The 24,405-nt window shown below is 38.6% G+C and overlaps 1 protein-coding gene across 13 annotated transcripts in view; it reads right to left on the bottom strand.

Moving 5' to 3' along the window:
- ZNF644 (zinc finger protein 644) overlaps positions 1-24,405 on the bottom strand; it is a 91,251-nt gene that overhangs the window by 39,806 nt on the left and 27,040 nt on the right. For 5 of the 13 annotated variants that reach the window (XM_055138643.1, XM_055138642.1, XM_055138648.1 and 2 more), the window contains one exon: positions 11,300-11,404. The exons of the other annotated variants lie outside the window; for them this stretch is intronic. In XM_055138643.1, the coding sequence (XP_054994618.1) occupies positions 11,300-11,404 (105 nt within the window). The remainder of the gene's footprint in view (positions 1-11,299; positions 11,405-24,405) is intronic. 13 annotated transcript variants of the gene reach the window in all.

A 24,405-nucleotide genomic window follows, 5' to 3' on the forward strand; every position in this document is an offset into this window, starting at 1 on the left:
TAAAGTAGACCTACTGTGTGTTGGGGGTAAGAAGGTTGGATTCAGAAACAGACTGCATGACTTAGGACAAAGGTGATTCACATGACACTGTTTGAAAGCAGTAGGGTGGGGAGACAATCTTTTCAAGAAGTAATGCTACATAATTTTGTTTGTCCAAATAGAATAAATATACCTATATGAGCTGGAGTGAATTGTAGTAGAGCAGATAGGGAGCCTGCCTTGCACACAGCTGACCTGGGTTCATTTCATGAGTGCAAAGCTAGTTAGATTAAGTTCTGAAAAATGCCTAATGCCCCCACCCCCACCCTACAACATATAATCTACAACATATTATTAATCTACAACATATAATTCAGAAAACTTTATCTGTAAACTCACTCGTCAGTGAGACAGAAAAGAAAGGCCAACAGAAGTAGTTTGTTATTTACTCTAAATTTATTTTTTGCGAGGGCCTCATAAACTTAGGCCCTGGGAATCTGGGGCTCATCCTAGATTAGGGAACCTGGGGCTCATCCCCAGCAATACTCAGTCAATTGTGCTTGACATTTCAGGTTCAAAGTTAGTATACAGCAGTGCTAAAGGCTACCACGGGGCATACCAAGAGGAGCTTAAGAGCTTCTAGAGCTGGTGGTGCTAGATAATCCGTGCAGTGCCAAGGACAAAATGTGGGGCCTTGCACATACTCCTGAACTATTTTCCTAGCCTTTTCAATATTTTTAAAGAAGAACGCAAGCAAGCTTCAATTCACTTTTTCTGCAGTGCTATGGATAGAATCCAAGGTCTCATACATGGAAGGCATGTACTTTGCCACTATGCCACATAACTGGCCCCAATGGCAATATATTTTTTTAAAGAAAAGAAAAAATGTTAAGCAAAAAGAAAAGACTTCACACTAGAGTACATACAAATACCAATAAATTTATGACAAAGTACTTAGTCCCCTATGGAATTTGGGAAATGTGTCATCCAACAGGGTTAAATTAAAGAGGCTAATAAACCAAGTATTGTAGGGACCACAGAGTAATAAAAATCCTCATATACAACTGATGGGATTACATACAACCACTCTGAAGAACAGTTCTTGCATTATCCTCTAATCTAACGTCCCAGTTAATCTCTGTGTCTGATCAACACCCATCCAAATAAACATGCACAGGTAAATTCACAGCAGCATCACTGAATCCAAATATCCAACAGTGAAAATAATGAATGAGCTATAACTGCACCTGAAGCCATCCATTAGTACCCTAGCCTTAAGGTTAAGCAAACTAAGTAGAGACAAAGTAATAATTTTATAAAATTCTACTTACATAGAAGTAAAAAAGATTTAAAAAAAATAAACTATTCTTTCAAGCGAAGCTAGAGGTTACTTTACTAAACAGGAAGAGAAGAAAGATTAGGGATTGAAATAAGGGCATTTCTGGATTACTGGCAGTATTCTATTTCTTATCAGTGGTGGTCACATGGTATTACTTTATCATTTAAACTAAGGTCATAGAGTTTCTTGCACTTGTTTGTATTTTATTTCAATTTCAAAAAACACGTGGAGGGGCTGGAGCGATCGGGGAGGGCTTTTGCTTTGCACGAGGCCAACCCAGGTTCGATTCCCAGCATCCCATATGGTCCCCTGAGCAACGCCAGGAGTAATTCCTGAGTGCAGAGCCAGGAGTAACCCCTGTGCACAGCCGGGTGTGACCCAAAAAGCAAAAAAAATAAATAATTTAAAAAATTTTAAAAATAAAAACAAAAGCACCTGGAGCTCTTCTATATGCTGTCTATAACCTAAAATACAGTAATTATCCAAGTATTTCAGTCATTGTGGTACTGTCAATTAGGAGTAAAATTTATGTCTAGAAATGAAAAACACATTTTACACTTCAGGATTTCTAAATAAACTTTCTTTAAAATAGAATGGGGGAGGGAGGGGCGGTGCCATCAGCAGGTCAACCTGTACCCACACAGAGGCAAATACGTTATCAGTCTGATGGTACCTCCAGGCTTCCTGATACCCCTAAAATGCCGCCGTGCTTCTGGATGAACCCCAACAACTTGGAAAGAAGTTTTCTAAGAAAAGGTATGTGGGAACCACGCCCATAAACCACCTCCAGCTCAGCAAAGCAAGCTCATTTATTGGCCTTGCTTCAGAGACCCATAAATCAATCTCTAATGAGATCAAAAGCCACAGGACCCATGCCAGGCTGAACAGTACAGGGTAAATCAGAGGGGGATGGTTCAGCCCACCACTGCCCACCCAAACCGAGTCCCTGACAGCTACTTGCTTCTACAATCCAAATGTATCACCATGCCTGTGGCCAGATTCCATATCTCAGGACAGACCAGGAGAGGACCTTACCGAGATATAATCTGCTAAAAATTTAGATATGTGGGTTTTGTGACTGAAATCTCCATGCTTTCTCAGGATCAGGATTGGCTACCTCACCCCCCACACACACCTGCCTATATTTATGGAAGCCTTGGCAATCATGTCACACCCCAAAGCTGCCACCCTGTTAAGAAAGCTACCCTAATCATGAATTGCTTTGTAATGGTCTGTCTCACAGATATTCAAGAGAAAATAGGGTCTGGAGCAACAGCATAGCGGGTAAGGCATTTGCCTTGCAAGAGGCAGACCTGGATTTGATTCCCAGCATCCCATATGGTCCCCCAAGCACCACCAGGAGTACTTCCTGAGTGCATGAGCCAGGAGTAAACACTGTGCATCCCTGGGTGTGACCCAAAAAGAAAAAAAAAAAGAGGAACATAAAATAAGACAGAATAGCCACTTTATTAGTACACTACAGTTAAGACAAAATTAGATATTCATGCTGTTTTAGGGCCACATATGACAGTACTCAAGGGCTACTCATGGCTCAATACTCGGAAACCAAGTAATGCCAGGGACTAAACCCAGGCCTCATGTATGCAAAGCATGTGTTTAGTCCATTCAGCTATTTCTTCACCTCCAAAATTAAATACTTAAAATTCTTTTTTCCCCCTATGATTCATTCACCTTGACCACCTAAAATTTAAAAGTCCAACTTCTCGGCTTTATGTAATAAAATTCAGTTTGGAAAATAATCCTAATAAAAGATTGAAGATGACTATTTCTAGTATTAAAATTAATTTTTATGGACAGAGAAAGAGTACGCAAAGGCTGAGGACTGGGTTTAATTGCCGTCACTGTATCTAGTCCCTGCAGCCTGGTAAAGTGCAACCCCTAAGCAGAGCTTCCCCTGAGTACTTGCAGACATGACTCAAAACTAAGCCCCCAAAAAGCGTATTTTTGTGTGACACTTAGAAACAAGAAGATTAAGGCAGAACCATAAGTAATGGGTGAAGAAAAACAGTTTCTTTAAAGTATGCTTTCCTCCCTATGAAAACTAAACCTTGGTTTGTATTTTTCTATTCCATCTTATTAAAACTCAATTGTTTTATTTATATAGCAAGAACCAAATATGTATAATACTAAGTTACTTAGTATCAAACAGATCCCCTCTGAATTTAATCGTTTATGCAGAAGAGCTTACAGTTAATCGTAAACTATCATTCATTTTCAAGCCAAGCAGTGCCACCAAGTGGTAGCAACTTCTTTTTCAGAAATACAACTCTGAAGCAACAAAAAAGTTACACAGGAATATGACATTGGAATAGGAAGAAAAAAACATCAATCTTAGGCCAGATAATAGCTCAACGGGTTATAAGCTTTTGTTTTGCATGCAGGAGAGAGGAGTTCAATCCCAGTACTGTGCAAAGTCCCTGAGAACTTCCAGGAGAAACCCTGGAGCACAGAGCCAGGCGCAGTCCCCAAACAAACAAAAACCAATCTAACAATTTATATCATATTACGAAATGCCTCAGTACAAACGTTTTTAAAAAAGAGGTGAGATAGTACAGGAGTTAAAGTGCCTGCCTTGCAATGCAGCCAATGCTGGATCTATCCCCACACAGGATTCTGATCCCCAAAGCACCACCAGGGGTCACCCCTGAGCACAAGACCAGGAACAGACCCTGAGTACTTACTGGTTGGTGGGTATGGCCCCAAGCCCATCCCATTCCCCTAAAAGGTTAATCTCTATTTGGGGGTGGGAGAAACTATAATTATACTATGATGAAATTATGGTTTCAAAGGAAAAAAGTTTCTAAGAAAGCAGAAACCTTAAGTACAGAGATGTTTTGCTGCTTGCAAAACCGTAATTCTGGCTAGAAATTACTGCTTCACCTCCTAGGGGGCAAGAGGGCTGAAGAAGGGTTACTTTGATGGCTAATGATTTTTATCAATTATATCTTATAATATCTTATAATAATATAATATAAAATAAAATGGGCTGGAGCGATAGCATAGCAGGTAGGGCACTTGCCTTGCACGCAGCCGACCTGGGTTTGATTCCTCCGCCCCTCTCGAGAGCCCGGCAAGCTACTCAGAGTATGTAGCCCGCATGGCAGAGCCTGGCAAGCTACCTGTGGCATATTCGATATGCCAAAACCAGTACAAGTCTCACAATGGAGACGTTACTGGTGCCCGCTCAAGCAAATCGATGAGCAACGGGATGACAGTGACATCTTATAATAAAGCCTCAAAAAAACTTAAACAGCTACGTTTCAAAAGAACTCCAGGCTGGTAACCAAGTTTTGCACCCTTCCACCATACCTTGGCTTTATACATACATATTTTTTACCTCGCTGTTCCTGAGTTGTATTTTCTTATTAAAAAAAAGCTGAAAATATTAGTAATTAGTAAGACATGAGATGCTGGATTCTATGAGCTCTTCTAGCAAAATTAACTGCATCAAAACAAGGCAACAGAACCTCTGCTTTGTAGTCAATAGAGCAGAAAGAAGCACAAGTATAAAACTTGACCTGTGACTGGTATCAAGAAGGGGATGAATTTCAGTCTCTAGCTGATAATTCAGTACAGGAGACTACCCGGATTTGAGACTGGTAATCTGAAGTGTATCCTTTCTTTACTTGGTGATGAGTTTTGTGAGTATTTTCGTATATGTTGGATATTAGACCTCTGTCAGATGTAATGGTAAGGGGGTATTTTCCCCCACGAAGCAGTCTGTCTTTTTGATTTGGTCATTTCCTTAGCAGTGCAGAAACCTTTTAGCTCAGTAAATTCCATTTATTTTTTTGTTTTCTTAACTAATGGCATCAAATCACTGAAAATGACTCTGAAGTTAGTATCATCAAGGGTTCTTTTTCAAGTTAACAGCAGAGTTCTGTCTCAAACACCGTTATCATGTAGAGTTCATGAGAGAAAATGTTTTCCCCCGGGTATACTTTGTGAAGTCAGGTCTAATATTGATCCAGCCAATGGTCAACGATCCATTTTGAATTAATTTTTAAGTGTGAGGCAGAAGGCCAAGTTTTCTCTTCATTCTTTCCTTCCTTGATCCATTTGCTGTACTTCCTTATACAACTAGCTGCTTTGCCATAAATGAACTGTCCATACATTTGAGGATTCGTATTTGGCTCTCAAATTCTATTCAGCTGGTCTTTATTCCAGTACTACTACTCAGTTCTGATTACTATTATCGTGTAGTAGAATTTAAACTGAAGAAAAACAAAGCCTTTCACCCTGTTTCTCAGGATTGCTTTGGGCATTCAGTCTTATTGTACCACATTTGGAAACAAATACTACAAAAATAATTCCTAAAGAAATCCAAGTCCCTTGGGGTTGGAGCAATAGCACAGCAGGTAGGACGTTTGCCTTGCACACAGCCAATCCAGGTTCGATTCCCAGCATCCCATATGGTCCACTGAGCACCACCAGGGTAATTCCTGAGTGCGGAGCCCGAAGTGCATCACCAGGTGTGACCCAAAACGGAAAAAAAAAAAAAATCCAAATCCCTAAATAAATATTGCCACCACACATATTTTGATAAGGATTGCACTAAATCTGCACAGAAATGTGTGCAGTATAGTCATTTTAATGATGTAAACTTCAATTTCATGAAAATCGGATGTTTCCATTTCCTATGTCGCCTTTTTTTACAGTTTTATTAAGAATTTCACCTCCTTCGTTGATTCACAAGTACTTAATAGTGGTAAAATAGGAAGACACAAGAGCAAATGGGACTGTTTTAATATTCTCTTCAATCTCACTATCTGTGTATTAAAATGTTACAGATTTCTGCTAATCTTACAGCCTGCCACTTTACTGTACAGTTGCATTGTTTCCAAAAGTTTGGGGCGCAGAGGTGTTTAAGAATTTTTATTTATAGGGGCTGGAGAGATAGCACAGCGGGTAGGGCGTTTGCCTTGCACGCGGCCAACCCGGGTTCAAATCCCAGCATCCCATATGGTCCCCTGAGCACAGCCAGGGGTAATTCCTGAGTGCAGAGCCAGGACTGACCCCTGTGCATCGCCAGGTGTGACCCCCCCAAAAAAAAGAAAAAAAAAAGAATTTTTATTTATAATACCACATCATCTGTGAGTAGAAATAGTTTGGCTTCTTCTTTTCAATCCCAACTCCATTAATTTCTCTTGCCTAACTGCTATGCCAAGGACTTTCAATAGTATGTTTAATAATAGCAATGAATGGGAGCTGGAGCGATAGCACAGCGGATAGGGCGTTTGCCTTGCACGCGGCTGACCCGGGTTCTAATCCCAGCATCCCATATGGTCCCCTGAGCACTGCAAGGGGTAATTCCTGAGTGAAGAGCCAGAAGTAACCCCTGTGCATCGCCGGGTGTGACCCAAGAACAAAAAAAAAATAATAATAATAATAATAATAGCAATGAATGAACATACTTGTCCTGTCCCTGTTCTTAGCAAAAGGCTTTCCAGTTTTTTCTCCATTAAGTATGACATTAGCTGTTGGTTTGAGATTGATGAACTCTACTACATCAAGTCCTTTCCCCAATGGATGTTGGACTGTGTTGAATACTTTCTCTACATCTATTGATATCGTAGCACTGTAAGTCCCATTCATCAATTTGCTCAAGTGGGCACCAGTAACATCTGCATTGTGAGACTTGTTGTTACTGTTTGTGGCATATCGAATACGCCACGGGCTCTACTGTGCAGGCGGGATACTCTCGGTAGCTTGCCGGTCTCTCCGAGAGGGAGGGAAGAATCAAACCCGGGTCAGCCTCATGCAACGCAAATGCCCTACCCACTGTGTTATCGCTCCAGTCCATATCTATTGATATATGAATATATGATTTATTAAAGGTGATATATCACAATGATTTACACATATTCAATTATTCTTGCATCTCTGTGATAAATCCCACTTCATGGTAGTATATGCACCTTTTTATAGAATGCTCAATTCAGTTTGCTGTAAGATTTTAAGGATTTTTGAATCTATGTTTATTTCTTCAACTTTTGGCAGACTTTGAGAATAATAGTTTGGAAGGCTATATTTAGAGAATGTTTGAAAGAACTCATTAGTGAACTTGTCTGGATGTGAAATTTTGTTGTAGAATACCCTTTTGCATACCATTTGAATTTCTGTTAGTTAACTGGTCTGTGCAGGAACCCTACTTCAGTTTTCGGAGATTTTACCCATTTCTCCTATGTCCTCCAATTTCACAGCATAATATTAGTTGTATTTGATATGACTTATCTTCCACATCTGATTCAACTTAATAAGTATTCTTTTTTTTTTTGGGTCACACCCAGCGATGCTCAGGGGTTACTCCTGGCTTTGCACTCAGGAATTACTCCTGGCAGTGCTTGGGGGACCATATGGGATGCCGGGGATCGAACCCGGGTCGGCCGCGTGCAAGGCAAACACCCTACCCGCTGTGCTATCGCTCCGGCCCCCAATAAGTATTCTTTTATTCTTCACAAGTCTACCTATAGGTTTGTCAATCTTGTTTGTTCTTTTCAAAAAACAGCTCTTAGTTTTCCTCTTCTATACTGTTTTCTTCGTTTCTATATCATTTCCTTCTGTTCCAACTTTTATTACTTCCCTCCTACTTGAGCTCACTTTTGGTCCTTTTTAAAATTTTGTAAGATATAAACGTTAGTCATTTCTTATTTCCTGCTCAATGCTTACTTACACTGTCATGAACTCCCCACAGAGAACTGCTTTCATGGTGTCACGTATGTTCTGGTAACCTGTGTCCTCATTCTCATTCAACTGTTGAACCTTCAGCTTCCTGTCTGGTTTATTTCACTTTCAAAGCACTGTAGTCAAGAGATACTTAAAGTGTCTAGTGGAGAAGAACATGTACTTGGCTTTGGGGGAATGAATAGTCCAACACATTCCTATTAAGCCCAGTTCCTCATTTCTTCTTTGAAGGACAATATTTCTTGCTGATATTTTATCTGTCTATTCAGCAGTGAGAGGCAAAAAGAAAAAAAAATTAATTTTTTTTAAAAATGAAGAAATTCAGTGCCATTTTTATATTAAAATTTTACCTTAGGTTTTATATTATCATAATTTCTGGGTGTTTATAAAGTTCATCTTTGTTTCTTTTGCCTTTATTTTCTTTCCCAATATCTTGATACCTGCCTTTTACAGTGATCACAGGTTAAAAATGACCACTTCTTGGTATTGTCCTCTGCCTGTAATTTACCTCAGCAGTTCTAAGTCTGTAACTCATACTTAAATTCAATATAAGTCAATTTGAGTACATTTTACAAAAGTCCATTTTTCCTCCTCTCTGTATCGTTTCATTTTATTTTTTGGTTCCTGACACCTACACATAGGATTTCTTTGCCTTTTGAAGGTAACAAATAGTATTCTTGTAAAATTTGATTAATGAGCATGAACTTCTCTCACTCTAGTTTGTAAAGCTCTATACCATTCATCTGTATCTGAATTAACTTAGCTGAGTAGAGTATTCCCACTGGGATGTTTATTTCATCCAACTTGTCTGCTACATCCAGCCATTCTTTACCTACAGAGTTTCATTTCATAGATCTGCTGCTGAGTTTAATGAAGGTTCCTTTATATGCAAGCTGCTTCTTTGATCTTGCTGGTCTAAGGATTCTCTTTGGCTTTTAACATTTTAATTATATATTTTTTGTGTTTAACTTATCTTTACATTGTTGAAACTGTGAGTTTCTTGGAGTTGGTAGATGATTCCAGCTACAGGTTGGGAAAGCTCTAGGCTATCATCTACCTATGATTCTTTTCCAGTCTTTCCTTAATCACTTGTTTGGATATATTTGTTTTAGTATGGTTTTGAGCCACAGCCAGGGGACCTTAAAGTGCTGAGAGTTGAAGCGGGATCAGTCACCTGCAACATAAGCAACTTAGCTGCTGAACTATCTCTCTGACACTAATCTGAATGCCCTTTATCTTGAAAATTGTTCCATAATTCTGATAGTTTTCATTTTATGATTTTTCCCTTTGCTCTTTACTGGTAATTTTGTGTAGCTTATCTACAAGACTTAATTTGGTCCTCAGCTTCTGAAAGAGCAATGTTACTGAAACCATCTGGTTTTTATTTCATCCACCTTGCTCAGTGATTTCTTGCAGTTTTCTCTTATTTTAATACTTTCTCTTTTTTAGAGGTCTCTTTAATTGCTTCCCTCAATTTGTTAAACACTCTTACTATTCTAACTTTGAAGTTTGTACCTGAGAGGCTTGCGGGTACTTGGGTGGATTTCTCCACTTCTTTATTGTCTTTCATGCTGTGAGGGCTAGGTGTGAAGTCTAATTATATGCAGCCTCCACGGAGTGCTACCTTTGACCTCTGCTGAGGCTTTGCAAGACAGAACTGCACTGCCTGTCATTTGTCCCGCCACCAACTTCAACACTGCCCCACAAACACATATTCCAGTGCCTCATCCTGGAACCATTTCCAGGATCCAATATTTGGGCAACTGAGCATTAACAGAACCAATATTCCATTTTCTTTGAAACACATCTCTTCCCTAACACTGGGTTAGTCCCTCTCACTCAGATTACAACATTAGGGAGAGGGTGTATTTGTCTTTTCCAGAAGGCAATGTAGTTGCCTGAGGCCATAGATGCGAACTAGCTTCAAATGTTGGCCTGAGACCCTTTCAGAATCACATCCTATGTCATACACAAGTTTTGTAAGACTGTGGGTTGTTTCAGCCACCATCTGTGCCTGTGCTCCCACCTCCCAATTTCCTTGGACTGTGCTCCTAGAACTCCTATCTGTTCTCAAGTTCCTTGCAGAAATTCTCCAAGCTTTGCACTTCCTATGGAGCTGCACATTGGATTCTGTGGTCACATTTGTGTTCTGTTGTAGTTTGGACTTTGTTTAATCACAAAAATCATCCTTCTCCGGGGCTGGAGCAATAGCACAGGAGGAAGGGCATTTGCCTTGCACAGGGCCGACCCGAGTTCGATTCCCAGCATCCGATCCCCAGCATCCCATACTGTCCCCTGAACCAGGCCAGGAGTAATTCCTGAGTGCAAAGCCAGGAGGTAACCCCCTGTGCATTGCCGGGTGTGACCCAAAAAGAAAAAAAAAATCCTCCATCTTGGCCCTACCTCTCTCAATTAACTGTACAACCTTTATCCCTTCTTTATGGCCTAGATTTTCCACTAACACCTTCCCCAAGTAGTACCCAAAAACGACCATGTGGTGCCAGGGATCACAAACTGAGCTATCTCCCAAGCCCCTCAAAATGATTTTAAAATCAAACTCATACCAGAAGTAATATAAAAAAGTAATAAAAAATGTAATTCCACCTAGATTTTATATTTTCCAAAAATACTTTAGCTTACCTTTCAAATGACATAGATACATATCTAGTTATCACAACAAACTAGAAGTTACACATATAATATTACACTCTGCTACACTCTGCTATTACATTTCTAGGGTATGGTTAAATATTACCAAAAAAAAAAAAAGCATCATTTTAGCAACTTGTTAAATAAGCAGCAACCAGAATACAAAATAATTTAACATATTACATTTATTAATACATGTTGAGCTGATACAGACTGAGTTGTGTCTTCCCTCCCTTATCAAAATTTCTAAAATCCTAACCCCCAGAAGCCAATGGGTTTATAGGAAAATAGGGATTTTAAAGAGGTAACTAGGGGGCCTGGAGCCATAGCATGGCAGGGAGGGTGTTTGACTTGCACGCGGCCAACCCGGGTTGATTCCCAGCATCCCATATGGTCCCCTGAGCACCTCCAGGAGTAATTCCTGAGTGCAGAGCCAGGAGTGGCCCCTGTGCATTGCCAGGTGTGACCCAAAAAGCAAAAAAAAATAAAAAATAAATAAAGAGGTAACTACATTGAGGCAGAGGGTGTACCCTAATTCAATCTAACTGATATTCTCTAAGGAGATATCAGGACTTCATGTCTCAAGTTAGAAGATACACTAAATATGCATGCACACAGAGAAAAGACCTTATAATGACATGGATAGAAAGTGTTGATCTGCAAACCAAGGAGAGAGGCCTCTGAAGAAACCAAACTGCTGACTTGCTGACTGTGGACACCCAGCCTTCCGAACTGTGAGAAAATAAATGTCTGTTACTTAAGCCACCCAGTCCATGCTATTTACTTAAAACAGCCCTCACCAAATAATAAACTCCTATTGGCAGAACCAACGAGATGTTTTAAAGTATAATGAGCATGAAAGTTCAAGTCCCAGCTAGAAGATTAAGGCAGAAAAAAATCATACCACAAAAACAAAACTAAGAACTAATAAACTCAGCAATGTTGTATGTAGGATAAAAATCATCATATAAATGTCAGTTGTGGTTCTATAATACTAACAATGAATAATCTAGAATCACCAAAGCAATAATAAAATCAAAAATAATTAGGAATAGGAGGGCTGGAGCAATAGCTCAGCGGGTAGGGCGTCTGCCTTGCATGCGGCCAACCCAGGTTCAATTCCCAGCATCCCATATGGTCCCCTGAGCACCGCCTGGGGTAATCCTGAATGCAGAGTGAGAGTCAGGAGTAACCCCTGTGCATCGCCAGGTGTGACCCAAAAAGAAAAAAAAAAAAAAAAGATAAAAGGTCTATACTGAAAATGCCTAAACATAGCTGAAGAAATAATGAAAACAAAAATGAGTCAATGTTATCCAGTGTTGATGGACTGAAACGTTAAGATATTCCACACTATCCAAAACAATCAATAGATTTATTCCTAGTTGCATCCCCCCCACAACCCCATGAAATAAATGAAGTTATCGTGAAAAAAATAAAATCCCCAGGAAACATACCAACATAATTTTGATAAATAAAAAATCTTAACAGAGGACCCAGGAGACCGCTCAAAGAGGTACATGCTTTCCATGTGGGGGTCTCAGAATACATGATTCCCTGAGCATGACAGGGAGTACCCTCTGCTAGGGAATACACACTGCTGAGTGTGACCCAAAGAATGACCAAAAATAAGTATGAGTAGAAGCAAAGATCCTCAACCTGATAAAGAGCATCTTATGAAAACTGAAAGCTTTCCCTCTAAGATCAAGAACAAGACAACACAATTATCAGCAACTGTAGTCAGAATAAACAAGAAAAAAATAAAGCAGATACAAAGAGGAAAGATTAATTATTTTCTTTACAGCTGACAAGTTATATGTTATCACACAGAAAAAATTATGTTCCTGTAATTTTTAAATCCTAAATAATAAAACTATTATTATAAAACAATAACAAGCTTGGAAATATAAAATAGAAAAGTCAGTTTCAATAAAACATGTAAAATAAAATTTAAAAAGCAATTCAGCTTCTTAAAAAAAGTCCGATACTCATGGTCTAAAACTGGGATTTCTTATAACTTTTTTCGGTCATAATCTCTTTTTGCCCCCAAAATTCAATATATACAAGCACTGCCAGAAACACTTTGGGTTCATTACACATTAGATTTTGAATTTTTAGTTACTGAACTTTCAGAAAACTTTTACTGTTGCCAAATTTTTCAGAAGCCCACATTCAGTTACAAAACCCATCTAATAGAGTCTAAAATATCTTGTCATGTGTTAAAATAGCACACTTTCCTAATTGTCAACAATGAAGATTCAATTCCTGTCAATATTTCAAGTTTTCTACAAAAGCAGAAATGCTGATCCTATAGAAACAGTGGTGGAGGGATGTCCATACTTAGGTGGTGAGTGGTATAGCAGCAATGGATTTCTGAATTATATAACAATTACATCAACAATATTGTATGTGATGCCCCCCCCAAAAAAATCAAATTGCTCAAGTGAATGATCCTAAGTTCACAAAAAATTGCAAGGGGATTAAACATCCAATGCAATCTTAAAAACAAGCTGGAGAGAAGACAGAGTGATAGTACAGTGGGTAGGAGTTTGCCTTGCATAGTCAATCCAGATTCGATCCCTGACATCCACATGGTCCCCAGAGCACTGCCGGGGGTAATTCCTGGGTGCAGAACCAGGACTACCCCCTGAGCATCGCCAGATGTGACCCAAAAAACAAACAAACACCCTACCAAATTGGAGGATTCACACAATCCAAATCAAAATTCATAACAAAGCTTTAGAAATGAAAATTTTGTGCTGGTATAATACACAAACATACTAAAATAAGACTATGAAAATAAACCCACTGATCAATGGTAAACTTTATTTCAATATGAATGCTGAAACCAATAAACGGGGATTGAATTCTTATTTCAAGAAATCTTACTTCAATAGATAATAAGACAGATACAATTCAGGTTTATTTCTGTTTCACCTCATGTCATCCAGTCCCATTGTTCATCGATTTGCTCGAGCGGGCACCAGTAACGTCTTCATAGTGAGACTTGTTGCTACTGTTTTTGGCATATTGAATACACCATGGGGAGCTTGCCAGGCTTGCCAGGCAGGATACTCTCGGTAGCTTACCAGGATCTCTGAGAGGGACGGAGGAATCGAACCAGATCTACCGCGTGCAAGGCAAATGCCCTACCCGCTGTGCTATCGCTCCATTCACCTCATACATAAAAATTAATCCTACTGGATTAGAGACCTAAATGTCAGAACCAAAATTTAAAAAAATCATAGTGTTATAAAAAATTATTGTAAAATATAAAACATGACATTGGACTGACAATGGTTTCTTTCTTAGATCTGGTAACAGAAGCAGCAAAAGGAAAAACAACAAATTTGACATCTTCAAAAGTTTAACTTTTGTGCACAGGAAAGTATTAATAAAATGAAAAGGCAAGTTACAGAACAAAAGTACTCACAAACCATTTATCTAAAACTCTAGGCTCCAGAATATAAGTACCCTACTAAGAACATAAGCAATCCTATTTTTATTTTATTTTTTTTTTTTTGCTTTTTGGGTCACACCTGGCGATGCACAGGGGTTACTCCTGGCTCTGCACTCAGGAATCACCCCTGGCCGTGCTCAGGGGACCATATGGGATGCTGGGATTCGAACCCGGGTCGGTCACGTGCAAGGCAAACGCCCTACCCGCTGTGCTATCGCTCCAGCCCCTTTTAATTTTTTTTTTGTTTTTTTTGAATCCTATTTTTAAATAGACAAAGTACTTGAATAGACAATTCTTCAAAATGTAAAAATAATATGAAAAGATGATCACTAACACATACTAACAAAATACAAGTCAAAATCATAAAATACTACCACATATTACTCAGGATGGCTAAAATTTTTTTTAAGAAAAACACTATGAACAAACATAAAATAATAGAAATTACTGCACATTCCTGGTGGAAATATAAAATGTGGAATTTGCTGTTACCAAGTTCGTATGTTTCTCCAAAAGTAAATTATTATGTGACCATAATTTTACTCCAAGACATCCTGAAGAACTATAAGCAGGTTTTAAAAACTGGTTTTCAAACAAAGGTACAAAGATACGTAGAGCATCCTTATTCATACTAGCCTAATGGTGCAAATAATCCAAAGGCCCAAGCATAGAAGATTGGTTAAAGAACTAGAACAACCATAAAGTACTGTATTAGTCAAACAGTCATAAAAAATGAAATATACACATTATAATATGACCCTCAAAAACATGATACAAACAGGAGCTGGAGCAGCAGCACAGTGGGTAGGGCATTTGCCTTGCACGAAGCCGACCCTGGTTCAATTCCCAGCATCCCATATGGTCCCCCGAGCACCACTAGGAGTAATTCCTTTGCATGGCCGGGTGTGACCCAAAAAAGAAAAAAAAAAAATCCAAACAGTCCATTAAAAAGTGGTAAAAGAAATAAGTATTTCATCTAGCACAAAAGATGTCCAGCCTTAATATCAAATTAAAAACACAGCATCACTTCACACATTTCAGAAGGGATAAAGAAGCAAAGACATTGAGAAACCAAACCACTCATAAAACTGCTGGGAAATCATTTGACCATGCGGGGGGGCACTACGGTGTTGTTTGGGGTCTGTGTTTTGTTTTTCTTTTTGAGTCACACTGAATGATATTCAGCAGTTACTCCTGGCTCTGTACTCAGGAATTACTCCTGGTGATGCCAGAGACCAAACCCAGGTCGGCAGTGTGCAAGGCAACTGCCCTACCTACAGTACTATCACTACTACCCCCTCGTTTGATTATTTTGTCAAATAATGCAACCAATAAACAATCCAGCAGGACACCCTTCTGGCACATATTCTAGAGAAATAAAAAACTGAGGATCTGGGGCTGGAGTGATAGCACAGTGGGTATGGCGTTTGCCTTGCACGTGGCCAACCTGGGTTCGATTCCCAGAATCCCATACGGTCCCCCGAGCACAGCCAGGAGTGATTCCTGAGTGCAGAGCCAGGAGAAACCCCTGAGCAAAAAAAGCAAAAAAAAAAAAAAAACAACCTGAGGATTATATAAAAACTCATATCATGATAATCTTTATTTCTAAGATCTCCAAATTGGGAACTTCTCGTCTGGTAAACTGTGAAGATTTGGAGTGTAATGGATGCAGATATCACAGGCAGATATTCCGCACACATTCCGCTTACTTCTTTCTATCACTTCCATCTAGCTGAGATTTGCATTTTTGGTAATAAATAAATGCACATGCATGTACACACACATTTGTAAAACTTGAAATGAGCAATATGATATTAATTCAGATTTAATTGACTTAATCCTAGTAGTACTTCACTTAACTTTCAATTTGCAGATTACATTCAGTTTGTAATGAATGGTAAAAAAATTCATATAAAAACATTTATCCTGAATAAAATGTAAAAAGGAAGAAAGGAGGTAAACACTCTGGTTATGCAATAATAAATACTAAAACATAACACCTAAAATAACAGTAGTTTTGCTAACTGAACAAAATAAAATTTTAATTATATTTTTCCCAATGAAATTACCATAAAGGTGTTAACGAAAAACACACTCACATCCAGAATGAAAAAATAAAAAAGTAAGTATTCAATAAGAATCTGTGCCTTCGGCTGGAGAGTAATACAGGAGGTAAGGACTTGCCTTGTATGTAGCTGCAGTGGCCACAACTTTGTTTCAAAAATCCCTGACTCTACATATACTGCCCTAAGAACTGCTGGACATGGCCCAACACCTCTGCCTCCCACCGAAAACACATTCGGCATCTAGAATTAGGGAATAGTTCAAGTGGTAGAGCACAGGTCTGGCATGTGTGATGCTGTCTGCCATGTGTGATGCCAGAAATGTGTTCTACCACTTGAAACCATTCACTGTATCGCCTATCCTTGAATACCCCTGAATATGCCCTGGTGCTCGCCCACTCCTGCCCAACGAAGCACCATCCAGGAGGGCCTTGGCTCCCCAACCTACTCCAGCCAAGACTGGGCATGAGTCCTGTAATAAAACAGACAGGGGCTAGAGTGAATAGTACACTTGCCTTGCACATGGCCAACCCAGGTTTGACCACTGGCATCCCATTTTGTCCCAAGAATCTGCACTCAGATTCTTTGTTCGAGCGGGCACCAGTAACGTCTCTCATTGAGAGACTTATTGTTACTGTTTTTGGCATATCCAATACACACAGGTAGCTTGCCAGGCTCTGCCTCTCGGGCTCGATACTCTCGGTAGCTTGCCGGGCTCCCCGAGAGGGGCGGAGGAATCGAACACAGGTTGGCCGTGTGAAAGGCGAACGCCCAACTGCTGTGCCCAGCCCAACCCCAACATAAGAAAAAATAAAGCAGAAACAAAAAAATTCTGTGTCTAAGAAAATCCTTGTAGGAGATACAACAAACAGCATGAGATGGGGTCAATCCCAACTCTGAATTCAACCTTGATAGCAGAAGCTAAAGAAAAGCAACAAATTGGTCCCAGTGTTAAAAAACCTTTCCTTGTTTTGGACTTGCTACAAGCAATCAAGCCACAATAAAAATCCTCCATGAAACTGTAACAGTAAACCACACATATTTCAAACACAGATGAATGAAAACCAGTACAAAATGTATTTAAACATTTTAAAAGTTTTAAGTATGTTGCCATATATGTTCACTGTATCAATATATCACTGTCATCCCTACTCAAACTGGTGCCAGGTGCCAATAACATCTCCCTTTGTCCCAGCCCTGAGATTTTAGCAGACAGGACAAGGCAAATGAAGCCCTTTCCTAACATTCTCAGAGAGGACAACGCAGAAACTTAATATTTACAGAAATTCTTCAGGACTAGGGAGCTCCTTTAGAATAAAGGGGCATCAAATCGCCTGGTGCAGCCCAGAGCAGTGTAGATTAGATACTGAATCCTTCCTCCTCTGGAGTGTCCCCTCCCCCTCCTTGAAAATCTGGAAATCTATCTCCAGAAAAAAGTCAACAATTGAATGGTTAGAGGAGAAGAGGGCTTGAAAACGAGGCTGGTTCTCTCTACACAGAGCAGAAATTGAAGGAAATATCCAACACAGGGAGTCCTCTCCCCCTTTTTAGATCTTGGATATGAAAAGCATAAACAGATCTCCAAAATTAGAGCCACAGTACCCCTACTGGAAAACAAAGGAACACCCTGAAAGGTTAAATCCTGTGGGAGAATGGATGAGAAAGGAAACCCCAAGTAAGTCCTAGCAATAAAAAGTGGGGAGCCAAACAATGAAATTAAATATTCTGAAGAAAATCAACGAGGAGCTAGACAGATACTATAGTGGGTAGGATGCTTGCCTTGCATGCACTGACTCAAGGTTCAATTCCTGGCACCCCAAATGGTCCTCAAGGCACCACCAGAAAGTAATCCATAAGCAGAGCTAGGAGTAAACCCTGAGCACTGCCAGCTGTGACCCAAAAACACCAAACTAAACAAATCAATAAAATGCATCAAATGAAACATGAATGAAATATACCAAAATACAGTAACAGAAGGCACTCCTGACCAAAAGAAAGGACGGAAGCTGTTTTAAAAAAAAAAAAAAACAGAAAACCTCCAAGTGGGACCAGAGAGATAGATAGTACATGGATTGAAGTATCTGTATCCACTATATCTAAATAGACTAAATGGGTAAAATATATACAATTAATTAAATATACACTTTCACTGAAAGCATAAAAAGTAGGCTTTCACAGAGGAAAGAAAAAGTAAAACTATCGAAATGGTGGGGCTGGAGCAATAGCACAGCAGGTAGGACGTTTGCCTTGCACATGGCCAACCTGGGTTCGATTCCCAGCATCCCATATGGTCCCCTGAGCACTGCCAGGAGTAATTCCTGAGTGCAGAGCCAAGAGTAACCCCTGTATCTCGCCAGGTGCGACGCAAAAAGAAAAAAAAATTGAAATGGGAAAAAGTAGCAATATTTAGGAAAAGTGAACATTTTGAGAAATTCCATTAGAAGAGAAAACATAAGAATGATGGCTATCAGGGCCAGAGAAACAACAGCAGCGGGTAGGGCACTTGCCTTGCACAAAGCTAAATTGGGTTTAATCCCTAGGATCTGGGATGCTAGGATGATAAGGAGGGATTAATTAAGTGCAGAGCCAGGAGTAACCCTGGAGTACTGACACAGTGTGGCTCAAAAGCAAACAAAAATAATATGGGGCATCTCAGGTAAAGTTAGAAGGGAACAAAACTCTACTCAAAGAAGTAACACTAAGAACTTCTTCAAGCCAAAAAAAGAACTAAGCATATAATCCAGGAAACTAATAAATGCCCCAATCCAATATGCAATAAGACATCCCCCAGGATACTTTCCAATGAAGTATCAAAAGTGAGAAAAAGTAATATACAAAGACATCCTAATCAGACTAACACCCCATATCTCCACAAAAAACCCTACAGACTAGGAGTAGTATAACAAATTTATATTCCTAAAACATAAAATCTTATAGCTGAGAGTACTCATCCTACAAAATTATTCAAATGGTATGGAGAAACAAAGATTTTCCCAGATCAACTAGAGCTAATGTTGTTTACCACCATCCGACCTGCACTAAAAGAATGGTCAAAGTTCTTTTTTAGAAAAACAGAAAGTACCTGGACAAAGCATAGTGATGGATAACACAGAATCAGAAACATAAACAACAGCATTCCAAAACCATGCTGCTATGTTTTCAGCACAGAACTAGGAGACAAACTGAAGGCATAAACAGAAAGTTCACTATTATTATCTAAAGCCCAAACCTCTTTAACCACTCCAGTTCCACCCCTGTTCTCTGTGAACTGAGCAGCCTATGCACGCTGAATAGTCACAATTTCCCCATCATTGAACTCAGTACATCCCAGCCTCAAGTGGAGATGCAAGGGAATGAACCCAAGGCTTCACACATGCAAATCAAACATTATATACATTTTCTGGCAACTATGGCAAAAAGTTTTAACATTCAACCATAGTAGAGAAAAACTGGAAAAAAAATTTTTTGACCATGGGGGCTAAAGTGATAGCACAGTGGGTAGGGTGTTTGCCTTGCACAAAGCCGACCCAGGTTCTAATCCCAGCATCCCATATGGTCCCCTGAGCACCGCCAGGAGTAATTCCTGAGTGCAGAGCCAGGAGTAACACCTGTGCATTGCCGGGTGTGACCCAAAAAGCCAAAAAATATATATATGTATATTTTTGACCATGAACACTAAACACACCTCTGAACAGGTTTTTTTTTTTTTCCTTTTTCGCTCCAGCCCCCACCTCTGAACAATGTTAATGAAGACATCAAAGAGGAAATCAAAAACGATCTGGAGAGCAATAAAAATGAGACAAGCTACCCAATCCTGTAGGAGGCAGTAAAAATAATACCAAGACGGGCTACAGAAATAGTACAGCAGTTAGGGACTTATCTAGCATGACAGACTTCAGATCAATCCCTAGCACTACTTATGGTCCTGAATTCCACCAGGAGTGATTCTTGAGTGCAGAGCCAGGAGTAAGCCCTGAGCACAACCAGGTGTGGCCCAAAAACCCAAAATAAGAAAAAAAGAAAAAGGAATTATAGTAAGAAAAAAGTTCATAGCAATCTAGGCTCTTACCAACAAAGAAAATCTTTAATCAATTTAACCTCCATCCAAAGAAACTACAAAAAATAATAAATAAAATGAAAGTCAATAGAAGAAAAAAATTGAGGGGAATAAAAAAGAAACCAAAAATTTAAATTTTTATGAAACCAAGATCTATTACACTTTAAAAGAATAAACAAAGTGATAATCCCTAACTCATGAAAACAAAAAGGAAATTCTGATCAAAAGAATCAGAAACGGAACCAGTGGAATTAAAACTAGTAACAAGACTTACAAAAAAGAGTAACAAACTACTATGAATATCTATATGCAAACAAGCTGAATAATTTCAAATATACAAATTTTTAGGATTGTACAGTTTTCCAATAACCCAGGAGGAAATAAATTGAACAGACCAACAGTAATCCAAGTTATTGGTCAACATAAGGGTTTCACTATTGAATCCTCATCAAATTTGTACCTATCCTTCTCAAACTCTTCCAAAACTCAGAAGGAGAACACTCCCAAACATCTTAAGTGGTCAACATTATCCTGGTTCCCAAACCAAATGAGGACAGCACAGGAAAAGAGAAAGCAATTTACTATCTGTGATGAATATGGATGCAAAAGCTCTACAAAGAAAACTTGGCAAACCCAACTGTCAGAGGAGGACTGGAGTGATAGTATAGCAGGTAGGATACTTACTTGCATGCAGTCAGCCTGGGTTAGACCTGGGCATCCCCTATGGTCTCTCAAGCACTGCCAGGAGTAATTCCTGAGTACAGAACAGGAGCAATCTCTGAGCATCACTGGGTATGGTCCAAAAACAAACAAAAAATACAAAGGCCAGAGGGATAGTTCAAAGGGGTGGAGCAAAATATCATGAATAGCCAAAGTAATCCTAATAGAAGAAAAACGAAGGAATTATGCTTCCAGACTCAAATCTGTATTACAAAAGAGTAGAGTATTCAAAGTGAAGCAGACACACAGAAGGAACAGAATAGAGCCCAGAAATAAACCCACATATAAGGACACTGAATTCACAACAAAGGAGCCAAGACCATACAACAGAAAAAGGAAAGCATCTTTAGCAAATGGTGCTGGAAAAAGTCAATGGTAAAAGACTGGAACTATTCAAGTATTTAATAAAATAGTGCACTACATAAAAATTACAAGAAACAGGGGCTGGAGCAATAGCACAGCACGTAGGGCGTTTGCCTTGCACGCGGTCAACCTGGGTTCGATTCCCAGCATCCCATATGGTCCCCTGAGCACCGCCAGGAGTGATTCCTGAGTGCATGAGCCAGGAGTAAAGGAGTAACCCCTGTGCATTGCCAGGTGCGACCCAAAAAGGAAAAAAAAATTAGAAGAAACAGCTTGAAGACTTGGAGTTAAGTCCCAAAACCATACAGAAGAGTGGTAATAACAATTTCTGGATTTCAGCCTCACAAATGTATTTGGAGAGTTGGTTCCAGTGGAAAGGGGAAACGAAGGCAGAAACAGATGGGACTACATCCAATTAAAAAGTTTTAAAGCCACGAATGTACTTTAGGGGTCAGAATGCATGCCTTGCAAGTACAGGACCCACTATTGACTCCATAAACAAATGTAGCCAGGGCAGCCTCAGGCCCATTGGGTCCTACTATTGAATAGTCTAACAAGTTAATTAAGTATCATTGGGAGAGGCCCCACATCCCAGACCCCCTGAGTACTGGTTGGGAGATTTAAAATAAAGTAAAGCTTTGCACAACAAATTAACTACCACAAAAACAAAGGCAACTGATAATACAAGGTATTAGATACTATACATCTGAGATGGGGTTGATATCCAAAATAATTTTTTAAAACACAATAAAAAAGTAAACCATTCAATACGAAATTAGGCAAGAGATCTGAATAAATACATTTCCAAAAGAGACAAAAGATTGATGACAGACACAAAAAATTACTTAACATCATCTGTCATTAGGGAAATAAAAATCAAAACCACAATGACATATTGTTTCACACCTGTGAGGCTAGAAAACTGGAACACTAGTTAGTGGGGATGTGGAGAAAAGTAATTCATGTAGATTATCGATTAGTATAGACATTGGAGCAAACTCTATGGAAAATGGAATAGAAATTCCTTACAAAGGAAGCACTATGGATTCCAGCAATACCACTCCATGGCATTTATTAAAAGGATAGGAGAATATCAATTCAAAAGTATATAGCAGGGGTCGCAAAATACAAGGGTTAAGACACATGTCTTACATGTGGCTGACCCAGTTCAATTCCTGTACCACTGTTCCCAAAGCAAGACTATATATCCTCAGCCCTCAGGTCTCCTGAGCACCACTCCCCTCAAAACTAATCAAAGATTTTAAAATCTAGGTCCTAGCATCTTAAACATAAGGTTACATAACTGATCCAAGGTTCACACTAAGTTGGAGGTGGGTGGTATCTTGAAACCATATGTTCATAGAAACATAGGATTTCAAGTAGTAACATTATTTATAAGAGCCAATATGGATTCGACCTAAATGTGAACAGAAGATCATAAATAAAGAAGGTGGGACAAATACACTCACAGGATTATTGTGCTACTACTTAAAAAGATGAAACTGTGCCCTTTGTAACATGGGTAGAACTGAGGTGCATATGCTAAGTGAAGTTACACAGTAAAAGGCTATGGATGACTTCATTTGCATGCTGAATAAAAACCATCAAAGCAAATAAACTGAAAAATAATGAAAATAACTCTTTGTCTCTAAAAAACATGGTGGAACTGAGAGAAATGAGTAGATGGGGTCATCTTAATGGTGTGATTGCATTGAAATGTTGGTGGTGGGTACAAATGAGTCAGATACACTTTAAGACATATGAAGCTGAATTCCCCAAATTTTCTTATTATTAGCCAATGGTAAAACCAACAGTTTAATAAGAAATGAACTAGTTATACAACAATGAGGAAACTCAAACAATGAATTAAAATTTCAAAAGTGTACATATTATATAACTATGTACTTTAAAGTTCAAGAACACAAAAAATTAAGCTATGCTTATACAATTAAGAAGGCTGCTTACCTCAAAGGAAAATTCATTTAAATTAAAAAATTTTAATGAAAAAATAATAAAAAGTATACCTTAATAATAAAAGAAAAATATTGTGCAACAAGATCAGAATATATTAACCCAGTGCCTCTCATTAAGCAATATTTAACCATATAAAATCAGAATAAAAGTTCTAATAGGTATTATTCAACCTGTAAATAAAATTAAGATCTTAAGTATAAAACTCTAGCTTCTCCCCTTCACGAAAATGTATAGGAATATGTATGTGTTACAATACATGTTATAAAATATAGAAAAGGACCATATTAACCCCCAAAAAAGTGAAATAAAATCTTTCTACACAGCAGGACCCATTTTCTCATAGGAGGTACTTGTAAAAACTAATTAAGCACAAGAAACAAAGATATAGAGGACAAGAAGTTCTCTCCAAACTACCCCTGTCATATTACATTATTGCCACAAAAGTAAAATGCTTCAAATTAATCCTAAACTACTTATTCAGAATATATGATTTAATTGCACATTATTTAGAATGCTTGGCTTTTTAAAAATTGAGATTAGTTAATTTTTTATATCTGAAACATCCAGCCCAATAGAAAAGTATGTATCAACAGCAATTTTATCAAAGCATACATTTTTGACCGTTTATATGCTACCACCATCTTCCCCTTTCAATAAAATGTCTTTTTTTTAACATTTCAACAATTTAAAATAGAAAGCTTTCCTTCACATATAAGACTGAAAGTAAATGACCACAACTCAGTATTCTGAGAGTCCAAGGACCTAAAATATAAAGTGAACCAGAATAGACAATTCACTAAGTAGAAACACATAAGAAAAACAATAAACTGTAATTTACCACTCTGACCACTAAATTCACAAAAATCTGGAGAACTTAATTTGTGCAAATACTTCACAGATAAAGTAAAATGAACAAAAGTCAAAATCAACACTAAAGTATCCTTTGAGAATACTGAAGCAATTTCCCAAATTTTCTACCAATTTCATTTTCTAAGTTTAAGTCACTAGAAGGTGCATTTTAGCTCAACATCAAAGTGAAAGTGAATATCTACAATTTTATAGCCAAAATTTTATTCCTAAATCAACTGAAACAAGTATA

Source organism: Sorex araneus, chromosome 5, assembly GCF_027595985.1.
Source record: "Sorex araneus isolate mSorAra2 chromosome 5, mSorAra2.pri, whole genome shotgun sequence".
NCBI classification, from domain to species: domain Eukaryota; kingdom Metazoa; phylum Chordata; class Mammalia; order Eulipotyphla; family Soricidae; genus Sorex; species Sorex araneus.